This window comes from Diplotaxodon limnothrissa, linkage group LG12, assembly GCF_057381915.1.
Source record: "Diplotaxodon limnothrissa isolate DT_005_m linkage group LG12, D_limnothrissa_male_GT1.1, whole genome shotgun sequence".
NCBI classification, from domain to species: domain Eukaryota; kingdom Metazoa; phylum Chordata; class Actinopteri; order Cichliformes; family Cichlidae; genus Diplotaxodon; species Diplotaxodon limnothrissa.
The window spans coordinates 12043878-12061627 of NC_140607.1; the positions used below are offsets into that span (position 1 = coordinate 12043878).

A 17750-nucleotide genomic window follows, 5' to 3' on the forward strand; every position below is an offset into this window, starting at 1 on the left:
TGAATGGCCCACTGATTCCAGAAAGAAACTTACTGGCCTAAAATGCTCTTCAGTTGTCAAATGCAAGTCTGCTTTAGAAAACAACATAATTATCTGTGATCAACAGATCTGTCTGAATAGTCTCAGGTGTGTGGCCAACATGAGAGAGAGGTAAGGGAAATAGGGAATGCTCACAGTTGATGTGTTAATTATAGAAGAGTCATGTAACTTATGCTTCAGTTTCTACTAGACACACTCTGTGTGTGCTACAGTCATACAGGAACCAAGACTGGGGCGAATAAATGTACAGAGCTGACTGGAACCAAGAACCATCGAATAAATTCATTAAAAGATCCAACGGGTGGATTCACTGTCTGTGATGGACAGGCTTCAGACAACACTGATGTAAATACTGCAAACTTTACTAGGAGCCCACCCGGCCTGTAGCAAAGAAAGGAATGTCCAATACTATTTCTATTTGTACCTTTCAAAGTAAAAGACGAGGAATGTTAACAGTAAAGTTAATTTACATTAAAGTCAGTAGCAAGCAGTACTCTCTTTAATCTTGATAAAAGTATATTTCACATACTTAAGTTCAAGTTGGAGGGTGTAGAAGAGACAAAATACAGATTGGTCCAGATCACAGTGGAAGAGGTCGTCAGGATGGGACAAGTTTTGTAATTATGTCCTAAACTGTCCCTAAACTTTTTTTTTTAAGAAAAGCTTTCTTCATAGCCACACTCTAACCTCTATGTATAAAATTATGTCCACTGATACACACACACACACACACAGCTGAATTCCACTGATACACTGTGGGTGTAAGTTAAACTGAATCGTACCAGAAATCATGGTAACCAGCGTGACTGAGGAGGACACTGAGCAGATGGGCCTATGCAGACTTTGGGAAGTACTTTGAGCTTGCACAGGTAGTTTTAACACATGAGCCTACTTGAAAATTGCAAAACAAATGCAGATGTGTTGAAGATAGTCAACTGCCAACAGTTTCCAAATTTGCCATGGGCTATTACTTTACCTTCAAGGTAAAGTAATAGCCCAATGGACTTATATCCATTTTTTGTCTCATAATCTCTTCACTGAGCTGGGAGGTCCTTCTCGTGGCTCACCCATCGCCTGTGGTTTGAGAGTTTGGTAGTGCTGTGCAATACAATACATTTTGGTATTGATCTGAAACCAAGTAAATACAGGGCCACTATTGCCAATACCAATACTAATAGGGATACTTTTAACTTATAAAGGAGTTTGATTCAGTGTTTCGTGATGAATCGGCATGACTTTGCAAATTCTTTTGCAAACACATTTTAGTGATGATGAAATCATTTTTACTTTCCAGAGCACATCTGTCAGCTTTATCATATTTTTGAAGCTTGCAATAAGGTCCAAAAGAAGGTTATTTTGGAGATCTGGAGTATGTCTATAATATATGTTCCTGTCGTTAAAACGAAAGCTGGACACCGTACAATCATTCTTGGCTCCACCACAGGGAAATCTACAGCTGTGCACTCTCCTTTCTAAACGAGCCTCACTTGTAGAACAAGCACAACAACATATAGTAACATGATATGACACTGTTACCTGCGACTTCTTCCTGAATATCATTGTGACAGGCCCTGGCTGGTTTATGTAAAAGGCAGACATTTGCTTAAACACTTGTGAAGATATCACACAAAAAGCAGCTTCCAGACTAAAAGAAACCCCCCCCTCCCATGAAACCTCACACAGCAAAATCTCCAGTGTTAAATTAACACTAGAGAGTGTCTATATGGGTCCACACCTCTGAGTGTTAAATACAACACTGGTGAGTGTTAAATTAACACTTTTGACAGTGTTATATGTTTAAAAGTAACCTAGTCAGTTTAGAAGATTAACAATGGCTAACACCGAGCAGTGCTGATTTTCTAACACTGGAAAATAACTCAAAATGTTAGAAATATTCCAGTGTTAGAAAATCAGCACTGCTCAGTGTTAGCCATTGTTAATCTTCTAAATTGACTAGGTTACTTTTAAACATATAACACTGTCAAAAGTGTTAATTTAACACTCAACAGTGTTGTATTTAACACTCAGAGGAGTGGACCCATATAGACACTCTCTAGTGTTAATTTAACACTGGAGATTTTGCTGTGCATATTCTTGACGATTTAAGCTGTAATGTTTTTGTGCATCTCCAGCAAATCCCAGAATGCTGCACTATTTTTTTTAATAAGCATGTTTTATCGAGCTACTCGACTCTATCAACTCTATGATTTCTCTGCGCAAAGTTCTGAGACTGGATCAGCAGCTGGTTTCTTTCCTGTCCTCCTCTCCGCGCGCTTATCGCGGTGGGTGGAGCCAAGCACGTCCCAATTTATTCATCAGGTTGTAAAATTTTAGAGAAGTAGTCGGTCAGATGAAGTGGTGACACAGAGAAACAACAGCCATGGCGAGGTCTAAGGCGAGAGCGTACACTTGTTGCGCACTGATACTACTCTGCTTGGTTGCTATAATTGTGTGTATTGCTGTACTTGCGAGACGCAAATGCCCAACTGGCACTTTCTCGAAAGCTGCAGTGGCCGCAGACTCAGGGAGATGTTCAGAGATCGGACGGTGAGTGACATTTGAAACTTTTCAACCAAACTGCTCTCTTTACTATGTTCCAACTAAGGCAAAATATGCTGGTTTCCTTAACCAAAGTTTGGCAAACACTAAAACATTTTGGGGATCTTAACCCGGATAATCATCATCACGGAAGTGGAGGATTATGGTGTTTCTCTATTTACGAGGCAGCTCCTCACCCAAGTAATGAGTTCATGAGTTCAATGAGCACGCTTCAGTATGCGATTGCATAACCATGTAACATTTCATAAGAGTGGAAATTGGAGGTGATTTGCAAAACAGCGGTCTATGCAAAACATAAACATTTCCCTACTTTTAAGGCGCACTCGACAACGAAAATAGGAACGCAAAGTGATGAAGGACATTCTTCTGTTCATTTAGGGACATTCTTCAGAAAGGCGGCTCGCCAGTAGATGGCGCCATTGCTGCGCTGCTGTGCACCTCAATCATGAATCCACAGAGTGCTGGTATCGGAGGGGGGTCCATATTCACAATTATGGACGTCTCTGGTAACAAGACACCCTCACTCCCCTTATTCTAATGCAGCGCTTCAGGCCTGCCGGAAAGAATCAAGTTATAATGTCTCATCTTTTCAAAGGTAAAGTGAAAATCATCAATTCCAGAGAGACCGCCCCTGCAAACTTGAACCCTGACCTGCTTAAGTCATGTAACAGCACTATTCAAGTAAAAAAAGGTAGGCTGCTTTTCTTTTATAAGACTTCTGCATCAGTTTTTTATTCCCCTGCGTCTTTTGTAGGCTGTCTTTCTTGTTTTAATCTTCCATGTGTCATGCCCAATTACCGGCTTGAGAAGCTCCACATTGAGTAATGAATTTACAAGCTCAGGGCTCAAAGTTTAAAGACTTCTGTTTGGTGGTTTGTCATGACATAAGCAGCAGATCCTGTCAGACCATTCTGCAGATATATTTTCTTTGACAGGGATGACTTCAAGTAGCTGCGGTTACATACCCAAGGCACTGCAAGATCACACGTGCTAGAACAGCAAAGTGATTAATCTTCTATTCAGTTTAGTGTTAATGTAGGCGGACATAAATGGAAAGTAAAGTATGTAAATTATATTGTGTAAACATTATTAAACCAGGAAAACTGTAGACATGTAAAAACAAATAGTCAAATAGAAACATGGGGTGGCTGTAGCTCAGGTAGTAGAGCGGGTCACCTACTAACCGGAAGGTTGTTTCGATCCCATTCTGCTCCAGTCTGCATGCCAAATATCCTTGGGCAAGATGCTAACCCCAGGTTGCTCTCTGATGCATCCATCGAGAAGCTCGACGGATGCATGTTAGTTAGATAGAACTAAAAACCTAGCAAAGTGATTGGGTGAATGAACAAGTTGTATAAAATACTTTGAGTGCTCAGATAGAGTAGAGAAGCGCTACATATGGATGATAAAGGAGTTACAGTAAACTCAAAACATGAGTAAATGTATGTGTTACTGTGATCAGATAGCAGATGGATTGGGGTTCCTGGGGAAATTCGAGGTTATGCAGAGGCACATCAGCTTTATGGGAAGTTGCCGTGGGCCGACCTCTTTCAGCCGACCATCAAACTGGCCAGGGAAGGATTCCCTCTTCCTTACGTCCAAAGTCTATACCTCCCAACCATCAATACAAGCAGCACCCAGTCACTGCGGTATGAAATATGTCGACAATGTGAGTTCAAAAATATGAGGAGCAAGCAATTAATGTTTTATCTCCCTGTCTTTGTCTTTTAGGAAACTATATTCAGACGAGAACGGAAACCTTCTTAAAGCCGGTGATACTGTGAAATTTGAGAAACTGGCTGACACTTTGGAGATGATCGCAAATGAGGGATCAGATGTGTTTTACAGCGGAACAATAGCGAAGGATTTAATCAGTGACATACAGAAAGAAGGTATTGTCAGACAGGTTTTATCCTGCTCTCTTTTCTGACCATTTTCTATGTCTGCCAGGCACAATGATCTAATTACAAACGAACAAATCAATTGGCTCTGTGAATCTCTGCCATGATCCCTCATAGGCTACACTGTGGGCTGTCTGGATCCATTAAAAGTTTTGATTATGAGATGCACTGTGTTCAGTTGTGCTTAGCAGAACCATTTATTTCAATGTTTTTGCTCAGGAGGAACACTCACACTGCAGGACTTGGCCTCATATAAAGTTACAGTGACTGATGCGTGGGCTGTTCCTTTGGGAGAGTACCAGATGTACTTCCCTCCGCCCCCTGCCGGAGGAATCATCCTCAGCTTCATCCTCAACATCATGAAAGGTTCCTGTTAGACACTGACTGCAGAGATTCTGATCATCTATACTTCGAAATCACTATGTGATGCTTTTGGATCATTTTATTTTTTGAGCTGAGCTGTTCAAATTATTGCATTTATTGGTTGTTGCATATGGTGTTTTTTGCATGAAAGAAACAGGTCCTATCAAATCTTTACAAGTGTGATACAGTGAGAATATATTTTTAAATAAAAGAAATAACAATTGTTTATATTTTCAGGATATAAAATGAACTCAGAACTTAAGACGACTGATGAAAAGATATTATATTATCATCGTTATATTGAAGCTTTCAAATTTTCCAATGGATTAAAGAAACATATCCGAGATCCAAAGTTCCACTCAAATAAAGTAAGTATCTGAAAATACCAACAAGAAGATTCAGGCATTAGGTTTCTCCAACAAGTACAAAGTCATGTTTTACCAAAACTAATTTCACTCAGTAACAGGCAAATCAGTTTATAACTTTTATGTAATGTGTGTTTTGTTTTTTGGTTTTTTTTCTGGATGTTTGGTTGATATTCTGTCTCCGTTAAAACAAAAGTACCATAAATTAGAGACATTTCTTTGTAAACTTACAAATTAATCAGGGGATCAAGTAATTATTTCCCCTTCACTGTACAGTAATGTGAAAAAGAACTTGCAGGACCTTTGCTGTACAGTCTTGTAGAAAACTAAGTACATCCCATGATTCAGTGGTGTGTTGAACCACTTTTAGCAACACTATCTTAAAACAATCATTTTCTATACGGCTTTATCAGTCTCTCACATTACTGTGGAGGAATCTGGCCCTCTCTAGGGTCTGGATCATGACTGAACATTTGCAAAACTGAACGTTTGCAAATAAATGTCTGCCTTTTACATGCTTCACAAGGTACCAAAGCCCAAACCGTCCCTCCTCCACTACTGTGCTTGACAGTTCGTTATGAGGTGTTTGTGATGATATGCTGTGTGGGTAGTGAGAAAGGAAGAGATACAGGCAGTGAAAATGAGCTTCCTCTGAAGGGTGACTGTGCTTAGCCTCTGAGTTAGGATGAGGAGCTCAGGAGGGGCTCAGAGTACAGCCACTACTCCTCAAGTTGAGGTGGTTTGGAGAAGAGGCCTTCTTCTGTCAACCCTTCTAAACAAGCCATTAGTGTTAGTCTTTCCTCGCTGTACTGTGAGTTTAGAGGTTTTCTCTAGTTTATAGCAATTTCTTTGAGCAATGCACACTTTGACTTTAGGGTAAATTTACAGCAATTTCCAGTCGTGGGAAGATTGTAGCATTGTGTTAAAGCAATGGAACACTCTAGACTAGCAAACGTCTTCTTTTATACATGTATGTGTGCTCACTCTTACATCTGATCAAGTGCATTTGATTAACAGCATCAGGCTGCTACTTACCCTCTTAATTCTTATGGAAGCAGTAAGGGTGTACTTAGTTTTTCACATTACTGCATAGAGTGCTTTCTCTCATAAATCTTTCATTTCAACATGATAATTCTGACAGGCAGTGTAATGTTTGAAATAAATAAGTAACAAATAAGAGTTTTAAAAGCAGATGAACTCAAATCCCTTTTAGATTTGGCTCTAATTTGTTGTTTGTCTTGATATTCCTGTATTTTCTGTAATGCGTTTGTTTTTTTGCCATCTGTACTTCTAACAGATGGCAAAGAATTTCACAGAGGGTAGCTTTGCAGACAACATACGGATCTTGATCAGCAGCGACAAGACTCACGATCTCCAGTATTACGGCATCACTCCGTATCTGGAGAGCATGGGTACCACACATGTGTCTGTGCTGACTGAAGATGGATCCGCTGTGTCTGTCACCAGCAGCATCAACCACATGTCAGTGTCTGGATGAATCTGTTTCACTGTTATGCTGGACTTATGCTGGGCTTACACTGTGCGATTTTTGGCCCATTTTGAGCCGATTTTTGAGTCGTGCGACCGTTTTGACGATCGGCCCGATTTTGGCCTTCATCGTGCATCGTATAGTATACGTGGGGTAACGAGACGCGATTAACACCTCACGACCAGCTCCAGATCATCAATCGCTTGGTCGCGAGGGTGTCACTGCAGTTTGTCACACTGCGCACGCGCAAACACAAATGTCAGCGAAAAAGACGGCGCAGCACGGCAGTGCAGCGTGTGATCTGGACACAAGCGATGGAGGCACAACTTGTAGAACTTTGGAAAGCTCATCCGAGCCTTTTCGATGTGGCCTCACAAAATTATCACGACCACAACAACCGTGAAAATAGTTGGATCTACACTGCTGCTCAATCACAGCTGCCTGATCAATGTTTTTCATTAGCAATTTAGCAAAGTTGATGGTGGTGGTGTGCGTGTCTGTGTGAGTGAAAGACAGAGAGGGAGAGCGAGCGACAGAATTTCTGTTATAACCTTCGTTTTATGTACGCACAGTGTGAGCACTCAGGTCGCATCAGAGCATCGGGCCGTATAGTGTGAGACCCTGCATCGTGACCTATGAACTTTTAATCGCGCGACTGAAAAAATCGCACATAAGCAGCTATCAAAAATGTGTCTTCCTTTGAAACTGAAAGATTAAAAAGGTTTAAGAGATTATTTTTAGAAGCTGCTTTGTACAATGGCTGTACTGCAGAATGAGTTTGTGTTGTCTGCGTCACAGGGTGTAGATCTAGTTGATTTAATGTTGTTTTCTTTACAGATTTGGCTCCAAAGTCTTCTCTCCAAGTACTGGAATCATCCTCAACAACCAGTTGTATGACTTCTGTAGAAGAGCTGAAAGTATCTCTACAGGTAAAGGATCAGCACGATCCATTTTACATTTAATATTTATGAAACTCAAGCAATCACGGGAGAGCATTAGGCAGAAGAGGTGGCACAGTGAGGATTCTTTCAATGGCTTTTTACTAATGGCACAAAGAGTTTATTTTTTTAGTGGTAACTGTTATTTTCCCTTTCAGCAGTGGGATTAATGAAACACTGCCTCATTGTTAGACAAATCTTGTGAGACCAGTTTTAAACTGGAGCAACGGGAGACTCAGGAGCTTGATACAAAAAACCCTCCAAAACGTTATCATACCTTACGTCAAGATAAACAAGATAAACTAAGTAAACACATCTTGTTGTGACCTATTATTATCTCACAGTTCTGAAATCATTTTCCTGACACAACATATTTTTCTTTTATGTAATTATGTCAAAGATTCAGAAGAGGCTGCCGTAACATTAAGACACATATTCCTCAAAATCAGGTAATGTCAGTGCCAGCCAGCTGCTCATCTAGGTCACTGGGACAGTTTGGGACCCAAAGGAGAGACTTCACACTTATGATGTAGTTACATAAATACAGAGAAATTTCCACAGTTCCAAAACAATTAGTAAGGTTGCAACTTACTTGTCACGGTCCGGGGCAGCGGCCGTGTGAAGAGTGGAAGGAGGACTCAAATGCAGCACTTATTCAGATGTGAAGGGTGATTTATTAACAATACCAGACATAAAGTGGAGATGGCAAACAGAACTAAGGACGAACTAAACTGGGATAAACTACACAGAGGAGTGGCAAACCTGAACATGAAGGGAGAACAGCAGGGAGAGCACGCAGGGGATTTCACAAGGTATGAATACAGACGACGCGACGAGGAGCAGAGGAAAACACACACTATAAGTACACAGAGAGATACTGGGAAATCACACACAGGTGGGAGACACAGCTGGACCTGGTTAACCTGACGAGACAGGGGAACACTGACACCAGGGACCAATAGAGGGAGCACAAACCCAAAACCCAGTATCTAAAATCCCAAACACAAACCATCCCAAAACAGCCATGAATAATAATGAAAGTAATAACAATAAAGAACACAAACACAAAGTCACCGAGTCATGGTCGCAGGACCATGACAGTACCCCCCCCTCAAGGGCTGGCCCCTGACAGCCACAGAAACACACCACCAGACCCGGGCGGGTGGCAGGGGGCCCAGGACGGAGGGACCGGGCCATGACCAAAACGAAGGCCCCAGAGTCCCAAACAAACGTTCACAAAACCCACAGGGGAGCCGAGTCCGAAACACAGTTCAGGCGGCCGGCCACGAAGAAGGCAACGGCGGCCGCTCAGGCGATGGCGGTCCAGGGGCCGGCCGTGCGGAAGGCAACGGCGGCCGCTCAGGCGATGGCGGTCCGGGGGCCGGCTGTGCGGAAGGCAACGGCGGCCGCTCAGGCGATGGCGCCCGGCCAGTAGCCTAGCCAGCGGTCTAGAAAACGGCCGTTTAGCTCCAGACCCAAACGAGGCTGGGCCAGGCGAGGCTGAAGGCACGGAAGCCGGGGCCGCAGCGGGCGAAGATGCTGAAGACGCTGCTGCAGGCGATGGTGCGGATGCTGAAGACGCTGCTGCAGGCGATGGTGCGGATGCTGAAGACGCTGCTGCAGGCGAAGATGCAGACACGAAGGCTGGACCAGACGAAGATGCAGACACGAAGGCTGGACCAGACGAGGATGCAGACACGAAGGCTGGACCAGACGAGGATGCAGACACGAAGGCTGGACCAGGCGAGGCTGATGAGGATGCTGAAGCGGAGGCTGGACCAGGCGCAGTGGGTGAAGATGAGGATGCTGTGGCCGAGGATGCGGGCACGAAGGCTGGACCAGACGAGGATGCAGACACAAAGGCTGGACCAGGCGATGCTGAAGCAGAAGCCGAAGCTGGACCAGGCGATGCTGAAGCAGAAGCCGAAGCCGGACCAGGCGTGGATGAAGCTGGAGATGAAACCGGGCCAGGCGTGGATGAAACCGGGCCAGGCGTGGATGAAACCGGGCCAGGCGATGAAGAAGCTGTAGCTGAAGCCGGGCCGGGCGAGGACGAAGCTGTAGCTGAAGCTGGGCCAGGTGAGGATGAAGCTGGACCAGAATCAGGCGAGGCTGAAGCCGAGGATGAAGCCGGACCAGGCGTGGATGAAGCCGGACCAGGCGTGGATGAAACCGGGCCAGGCGTGGATGAAACCGGGCCAGGCGAGGATGAAGCCGGACCAGGCGATGATGAAGCTGTAGCCGAAGCTGGGTCAGGCGAAGCTGACGCTGAAGCTGAAGCTGGGCCAGGTGAGGATGAAGCTGGACCAGAACCAGGCGAGGCTGAAGCTTCAGGCTGAGGCGTGGCAGTAGCAGGTGGTAGCGCTGCAGGTGATGGTACTGCAGGAGGCGGCGCTGCAGCCACAGGTGGAGAAGCAGCCACAGGTGGAGAAGCAGCCACAGGTGGAGAAGCAGCCACAGGTGGCCGGACGGGATCCTCGGGCCCCCCAGCCGACGTGGCAGTCAGTGTGGCATGAGGCTGGACGGGCTCCTCGGGCCCCCCAGCTAGCGAAGCAGGAGGCTGGACGGGCTCCTCGGGCCCCCCAGCGAAAACAGCCGCAGAACCAGTGGGCACCGGGGCCCCCGGCACACATGAAACAAAACCAGTAGGCACGTGGGCCTCTGGCACACATGAAACAAAACCAGTAGGCACGTGGGCCTCTGGCACACATGAAACAAAACCAGTAGGCACGTGGGCCTCTGGCACACATGAAACAAAACCAGTAGGCACGTGGGCCTCTGGCACATATGAGACAAAACCAGTAGGCACGTGGGCCTCTGGCACATATGAAACAAAACCAGTAGGCACGTGGGCCTCTGGCACGTATGAAACAAAACCAGTAGGCACGTGGGCCTCCGGCACACATAAGGAGGGCTGCAGCTGCGCAGAGCACTGACCCTGCTCAGGCAGTGACAGCCCGGTGCAGTTCACAGCTGGCATCTTGGCCTCCAGGGGTCCAGAGTAAGCTGAGGGCAGTAACCCAGCCTCTGGGGAAGCCCCGGAGTGAGCAATAGTCTCTAATGTAGCCAGCTTTTGAGGAACAGGTCCGTAGTGAAACAGTTTGTCTCCCTGCTCAGAAACAGCGGTGGAAAAACAGTGTGAAAATTGTGGCTTAAGGGAGGCTAATGGTTGAGCTACAGACTGGGAAGCTTGTGGCTGGACACAGAACTGAGCCGGAGAATGGCAATAAAGTCCTGGCTCAGACAGACACAGTCTGTCAGTTTTGCAGCGGGTTTGTACACGCCCACTTGGGAAGGATCCGTTACCACGAAGGTAGGTAAGCGATCCATACAGTCTCCCATCCCGCTCTGAATAGCCCCAGAAAACAAAGTCCCGGAAACTGGGGAAAGCAATGCATCCCGCTCACTCACCGCATCGGGCTGCTCGAAAGTGAATGCAGATGGGGGGAGAAGTCCAAGGTCCAAAAGAAGAAACTCCTGCTCCCACGAACGAAGCGAGCCCAGAAGCCATGGGAGACCGGTCACCAGACGCTGTAGCCGCCTCTCTATAGCGCGCTGGGACGTGCCACCCGGGTTTTCCAGCCACAGGTCGATGAGCTCCTGTGTGGCATCGATGAGCGTCTCCCGTAGCTCCCTGGATGGATTAAGCGCTGCTGGGTCCATCTTGTGGTCACGTCGTACTGTCACGGTCCGGGGCAGCGGCCGTGTGAAGAGTGGAAAGGAGGACTCAGATGCAGCACTTATTCAGATGTGAAGGGTGATTTATTAACAATACCAGACATAAAGTGGAGATGGCAAACAGAACTAAGGACGAACTAAACTGGGATAAACTACACAGAGGAGTGGCAAACCTGAACATGAAGGGAGAACAGCAGGGAGAGCACGCAGGGGATTTCACAAGGTATGAATACAGACGACGCGACGAGGAGCAGAGGAAAACACACACTATAAGTACACAGAGAGACACTGGGAAATCACACACAGGTGGGAGACACAGCTGGACCTGGTTAACCTGACGAGACAGGGGAACACTGACACCAGGGACCAATAGAGGGAGCACAAACCCAAAACCCAGTATCTAAAATCCCAAACACAAACCATCCCAAAACAGCCATGAATAATAATAAAAGTAATAACAATAAAGAACACAAACACAAAGTCACCGAGTCATGGTCGCAGGACCATGACATTACTATAATGATTATAGCATATTTATGTATATACAGTGGGGCAAAAAAGTATTTAGTCAGCCACCGATTGTGCAAGTTCTCCCACTTAAAATGATGACAGAGGTCAGTAATTTGCACCAGAGGTACACTTCAACTGTGAGAGACAGAATGTGAAAAAAAAAATTCAGGAATTCACATGGTAGGATTTGTAAAGAATTTATTCGTAAATTAGGGTGGAAAATAAGTATTTGGTCACCTCAAACAAGGAAAATCTCTGGCTCTCACAGACCTGTAACGTCTTCTGTAAGAAGCTTTTCTGTCCCCCACTCATTACCTGTATGAATGGCACCTGTTTGAACTGATCATCTGTATAAAAGACACCTGTCCACAGCCTCAAACAGTCAGACTCCAAACTCCGCCATGGCCAAGACCAAAGAGCTTTCGAAGGACACCAGGAAAAGTATTGTAGACCTGCACCAGACTGGGAAGAGTGAATCTACAATAGGCAAGCAGCTTGGTGTGAAAAAATCAACTGTGGGAGCAATCATCAGAAAATGGAAGACATACAAGACCACTGATAATCTCCCTCGATCTGGGGCTCCACGCAAGATCTCATCCCGTGGGGTCAAAATGATCATGAGAACGGTGAGCAAAGATCCCAGAACCACACGGGGGGACCTGGTGAATGACCTGCAGAGAGCTGGGACCAAAGTAACAAAGGTCACCATCAGTAACACACTACAACGGCAGGGAATCAAATCCCGCAGTGCCAGACGTGTTCCGCTGCTGAAGCCAGTGCATGTCCAGGCCCGTCTGAAGTTTGCCAGAGAGCACATGGATGATACAGCAGAGGATTGGGAGAATGTCATGTGGTCAGATGAAACCAAAGTAGAACTTTTTGGTATAAACTCAACTCGTCGTGTTTGGAGGAAGAAGAATAGTGAGTTGCATCCCAAGAACACCATACCTACTGTGAAGCATGGGGGTGGAAACATCATGCTATGGGGCTGTTTTTCTGCCAAGGGGACAGGACGACTGATCCGTGTTAAGGACAGAATGAATGGGGCCATGTATCGTGAGATTTTGAGCCAAAACCTCCTTCCATCAGTGAGAACTTTGAAGATGAAACGAGGCTGGGTCTTGCAACATGACAATGATCCAAAACACACCGCCCGGGCAACAAAGGAGTGGCTCCGTAAGAAGCATTTGAAAGTCCTGGAGTGGCCTAGCCAGTCTCCAGACCTCAACCCCATAGAAAATCTGTGGCGGGAGTTGAAAGTCCGTGTTGCTCGGCGACAGCCCCAAAACATCACTGCTCTCGAGAAGATCTGCATGGAGGAATGGGCCAAAATACCAGCTACTGTGTGTGCAAACCTGGTAAAGACCTATAGTAAACGTTTGACCTCTGTTATTGCCAACAAAGGTTATGTTACAAAGTATTGAGTTGTATTTTTGTTATTGACCAAATACTTATTTTCCACCCTGATTTACGAATAAATTCTTTACAAATCCTACCATGTGGATTCATGGATTTTTTTTTCACATTCTGTCTCTCACAGTTGAAGTGTACCTCTGGTGCAAATTACTGACCTCTGTCATCGTTTTAAGTGGGGGAACTTGCACAATCGGTGGCTGACTAAATACTTTTTTGCCCCACTGTATGTCTGTATGTACCCTATCACCTCCTTAACCGGTGGACTAATCTGAACAAAACTTTGCACAAACATCGTCACACATACAGCGATTATTAATATTATTAATACAGCAATTTTTATGTTTTTTTTTCCATCATTCCTCTGCGAATGCGACGTTATGTTCTCCATTTTTTTTGTTTCACATGTCACGTTCAGTGTACCCCACCTATACCTAACTTAAAGGTGACCAACATTTGCATCTGTGTATTGTTTAAGTCACCACTAAATACAGAATGGTGTTTTTGCTAGTAATTGTAATAGAGATTTAGCCAACTTCAAATAGTCTACATACCAAGCTGTCCAAGGTTAGAAATAATCTGTTTACTTAGCGGCACATTTTATGCGTTTGTGGTTGGGCATTTGAATAAATCATTTTCTATTTGGATATTATTATTGGTCCAGACATATTCGAAATTTCTTTCTATATTTCTGTACAAACACGTGTGAGTACTTAGCTACACTGGCACTTTTCTGTCGATGTATCATATGTTGATGTAACTGAGGTATTTATATACCTGATAAAAATGCATATTTAATATTAGCATGTTAGGTTGTGAGCATGTTGGCATTTTAGCATTTAGCTAAAATTAGCATGCTATTGTTAGCTAAATGCTAAAAGCTCTTCTGTACCAAAGCAGGGATTCATGGCTACGGCTGTATTCTAGAGCTAGTTAATATGAAGCTTTAGCACCTTTTACACCTTTAGGAGCTGTGGATATCTATGGGGCGCCGTTTGTAAAGTGAAACATGCTGAAATTAACGGCAACATTTTTCCACATTTAGCTCAAAACCTTACAAAAACGTATTTTTTTGAGTAATTTTTTACAACATTTAGTAAAATATTTGTAACTTTTCATCAAATGTTAAATATTAAATCTAAATGTTAAATATTAAATCTAAATATTATATTTAAATCTAAATGTTAAATGTTAAATCTAAATGTTAAATGTTAAATCTAAATATTATATTTAAATCTAAATGTTAAATGTTAAATCTAAATGTTAAATGTTGAATCTAAATATTATATTTAAATCTAAATGTTAAATGTTAAATCTAAATCTAAATGTTAAATCTAAATGCTAAATGTTAAATGTTAAACCTAAATGTTTAGGCTAATATGCAAATTAATTGTACGGATCAATGGAAATACCAAAATAAAAGCTTCCCGAAAACCCCCGGTGCAAAATTGTCTGTTCTCCTCCACACTTCTCCCCGCTTCACTTCTTGCCTACGAGCATGTCCAGCGATTTTGCTGGACATGTGCTGCAGCGATTGTGAAGTGGAGACTGCAGCTGCTAAGAGTGCACTACTGCTAAACCTTTGGATGGCCGACAAAACGGATCTTCCGATGTTTTCAGCTAAATCGCCGGACGTGCTTTCTCATGGTCGGGTTATGGCTGAATTCCAGTGGAATGACGGTCCCGCCATAATAGATGTTCCAGCCATGTGTTCCAGCCCTAAACCTAACCTTATCCCTAACTATAACCTTATTCCTAACCTTTACTAGCAGTTAAATGACGTAAAATAGTGTTTTCCAAATCGATTTTTAGAAAATGAACAACATGTGTAGATTGAGTCCAAACGGTTCTCATGTGCTCTCCTTTTTCCGATGCCGTAATTTAGGAACGTGTTGGGTACCCGAAAGCATAAAATGTTGACAATTTGTCACCTAGCGAAAATTATTATGCTTTGGGAGTGAGAACGTGTCTGACCACTACCGGCACACTTTTGCACCGGAGGTTTTCGGAAAGCTTTTATTTTGGTGAAAGGAGCTTGCAAAGAAAAGCGTCTGGACTTCTTTAAGTTGCTTGAAGACGAGGATGCCAATGTGAACATTGATGTCTGATGTCAGATGCTGAACAAAAGTAAACGGCACATGTCAGGGTTGAATAAATGCCCTTCACCCTCTGCTTCACATCATTCAGAAGCAATCATTTTGTGATCATTTTTCTCCTAACAGTGATGAGTGTGGATTGTAGTTTTGTGCTGTCACTCAAGGCTTTTGTTGTATTTCTCAGGAGAGCAGCCTCCCTCCTCTATGGCTCCAGTTGTGCTGAAGTCTCAGTCGAAGACACTGGTGATTGGATCGACTGGTGGGAATATGATCACTACTGGAATGGCCTCGGTACGTGTCCAGGAGATAAAATGATGCAAACCCTCTTTGGTGTTAGAGTAAACATTGTAGTCAGAGGCATTTTCACCCTAATCCATTCTTTAATCATCACTTTCCCATCTGAAAGACTGCAATGTATTCTACTATTTCTCTTCAAGGCGCTCATAAACCACCTTTGGTTTGGAAAGAGCCTTAAGGACGCAATTAATACTCCAGTTGTTTATGTCGACTCTGAAAATGCAGTAAAGTTTGAACCCAACTTTGAAAAGGTACGTGTAAATATTCAGTGTATTTAAATGATAGCACAATAAGAAATTCTGCTTTTGTTCTATCTGAATCTCTTCTCCTCTTTGTACTTCAGGATGTAATTGAGGCTCTTAAGAAAAAGGGACACAATCATCAACCAGCAACACGTTTCTACAATGTAGTTAACGCTGTGGAAAAGGAAGACAGCTGTATCTCTGCATGGTCTGATGAAAGGAAAAAAGGCAAAGCAGCTGGTTACTGAGGCCAAAAGCCAGGGATGTTAGTTTAATAGCATAGCTTTAAGGTTATACAAATTCTTGCAGCCACAAAACCACAAAATCTGTAGCAGATGGTGTCTGTCCTGCTGGAAAATCATTGAACAAGATGCTGATTATCTGTCTTCTTCAGCTGAGTACCTACAGAAGCATGTAGCAGTTGAACTCGTGGCCTCTAGACACAACTGACTCTAACAGTAACATGATGGATTTTGCTGCACAAGAAGAAGCAACAGCCTTATCTGTGACTGTGCCTGACCCCCCCCCCCTTTCACTCTTCTGCTTATTTGTACACATTTTACCATCTGGTACTTCTGCCATTTCTCTCTTCTCTGGCATTTCTTTCAGGTTTTCTGTAGTAAAAGCAACAGATACATATGTAAGGTACATGATACTACACTCGTGTTTCAGGCATGTGCATAATAAAACTGAGTTTAATGATAAAATAATTCAATGTTCAAATCATAAAGCCAAAAGAGTACAAAGAAAACAAATACATCATAAAAACTGAAAAAAATGTTATATTTTATAAATTATTGGGGATATATTGATATTGAATTTCATTATCTAAATTTTTATCAGCCAATTTAGGATAATAGTTGGTCTGATATTTAACAGCCAAATCTTTCTCTTAAATGTTGATTTCACAATCATGCAAATATTCAAAAAATATTCTTTGTTTGATGCCAAAATTTGGACATGAATAGACTGAATAAAAAAAAAAACAATCATTCACATAGACTGCAGATAAAAGAAGTGAAAGAAGCACATAGTTTAAAATTACTTAAACCTGTGTTTTTTCTAAGCGTCATGCCAGCTAGAGACAGTTGTATAGAAATCTGTGGGAAAACGGCTCGATTGTGGTGGATTTATAGGCTCAGTTCTTGCTTTTAAGTCTTATAGATTACATGTTTTGTAAACTATGCTTCACATGATTGTTCAGATGGATGAAACAAAAAAAATGGTGACAGGCATAAGACATTAGAAATAGAACACTACAAAGTAGTGGGTAACTTCACAGTGCCCGTGTCCCACTTGTATATTCAAGCTTTGTAAAACTCACAATTAAAACTTAATAGGCTAAACCAAATAACACTGGTGCGATTGTCATTGTCAGCTTCACAAAATCTAGAGGCAACAGACTATAGAGATTAATTCATAATGTTGTCTTAAATTGAGATATTCGTCCATTTGGTCGCAGGGTGTGTGGCATCAGTTTAACCTCCTAGGACATGGCATCCACATCAGTGGACATCACATTTTGGTTTGTCTAGACCAACATACTAAATTTTGCTCTACAAGGGCCTGATATCCACTTACGAGGACATTATACTGCCACTGTTCTATCGAAATTTAGATAGAATGTCATCTTATGTGGATCTCATTTTTCTCAGAAACAAAAATCAGGAAAAAAAAAATCAGGTAATTTTTTTACATTCATCAGGTCCCAAAAGCCCAAATAACAAAGAGAAATGAAAAATGCATGCCATGAAAGAGTTTAGGTCTTAGGAGGTTAAAATTCTTTAAAAAAATGAAATACTAAATATTTTTTGCTTCTTAACTTTAGTTTTTTTTTTTCTTTTGGATCAGAGGTTCTTA

The 17750-nt window shown here is 43.1% G+C and overlaps 1 protein-coding gene across 4 annotated transcripts; it reads left to right on the forward strand.

The window, feature by feature from the left end:
- The first annotated feature begins 2419 nt into the window (after window positions 1–2419).
- LOC146620906 (glutathione hydrolase 5 proenzyme-like) lies at window positions 2420–16138 on the forward strand. Of its 4 annotated transcripts, XM_085367950.1 has the most exons (13): window positions 2420–2586; window positions 2977–3104; window positions 3194–3279; window positions 3441–3448; window positions 4068–4247; window positions 4330–4490; window positions 4719–4865; window positions 5100–5230; window positions 6525–6709; window positions 7554–7645; window positions 15536–15642; window positions 15789–15899; window positions 15992–16138. In XM_085367950.1, exons 1-13 carry the CDS (start codon window positions 2420–2422, stop codon window positions 16136–16138), a joined length of 1650 nt encoding a protein of 549 aa, XP_085224076.1. The 4 variants fall into 4 exon arrangements, with proteins under 4 accessions (XP_085224076.1, XP_085224074.1, XP_085224073.1 ...); XM_085367948.1 differs by lacking the exon at window positions 3441–3448 and having other exon boundaries at window positions 3194–3293; window positions 4065–4247; XM_085367947.1 differs by lacking the exon at window positions 3441–3448 and having other exon boundaries at window positions 3194–3289; window positions 4061–4247.
- The last annotated feature ends 1612 nt before the right edge of the window (window positions 16139–17750 follow it).

Coding starts and splice junctions, on each gene's coding strand:
- LOC146620906 (XM_085367948.1), top strand. CDS start 2,420: ATGGCGAGGTCTAAGGCGAGAGCGTACACTTGTTGCGCACTGATACTA. Junction 4,248..4,329: donor AGCAGCACCCAGTCACTGCG/GTATGAAATATG, acceptor TTTGTCTTTTAG/GAAACTATATTCAGACGAGA. Junction 7,646..15,535: donor AGCTGAAAGTATCTCTACAG/GTAAAGGATCAG, acceptor TGTATTTCTCAG/GAGAGCAGCCTCCCTCCTCT.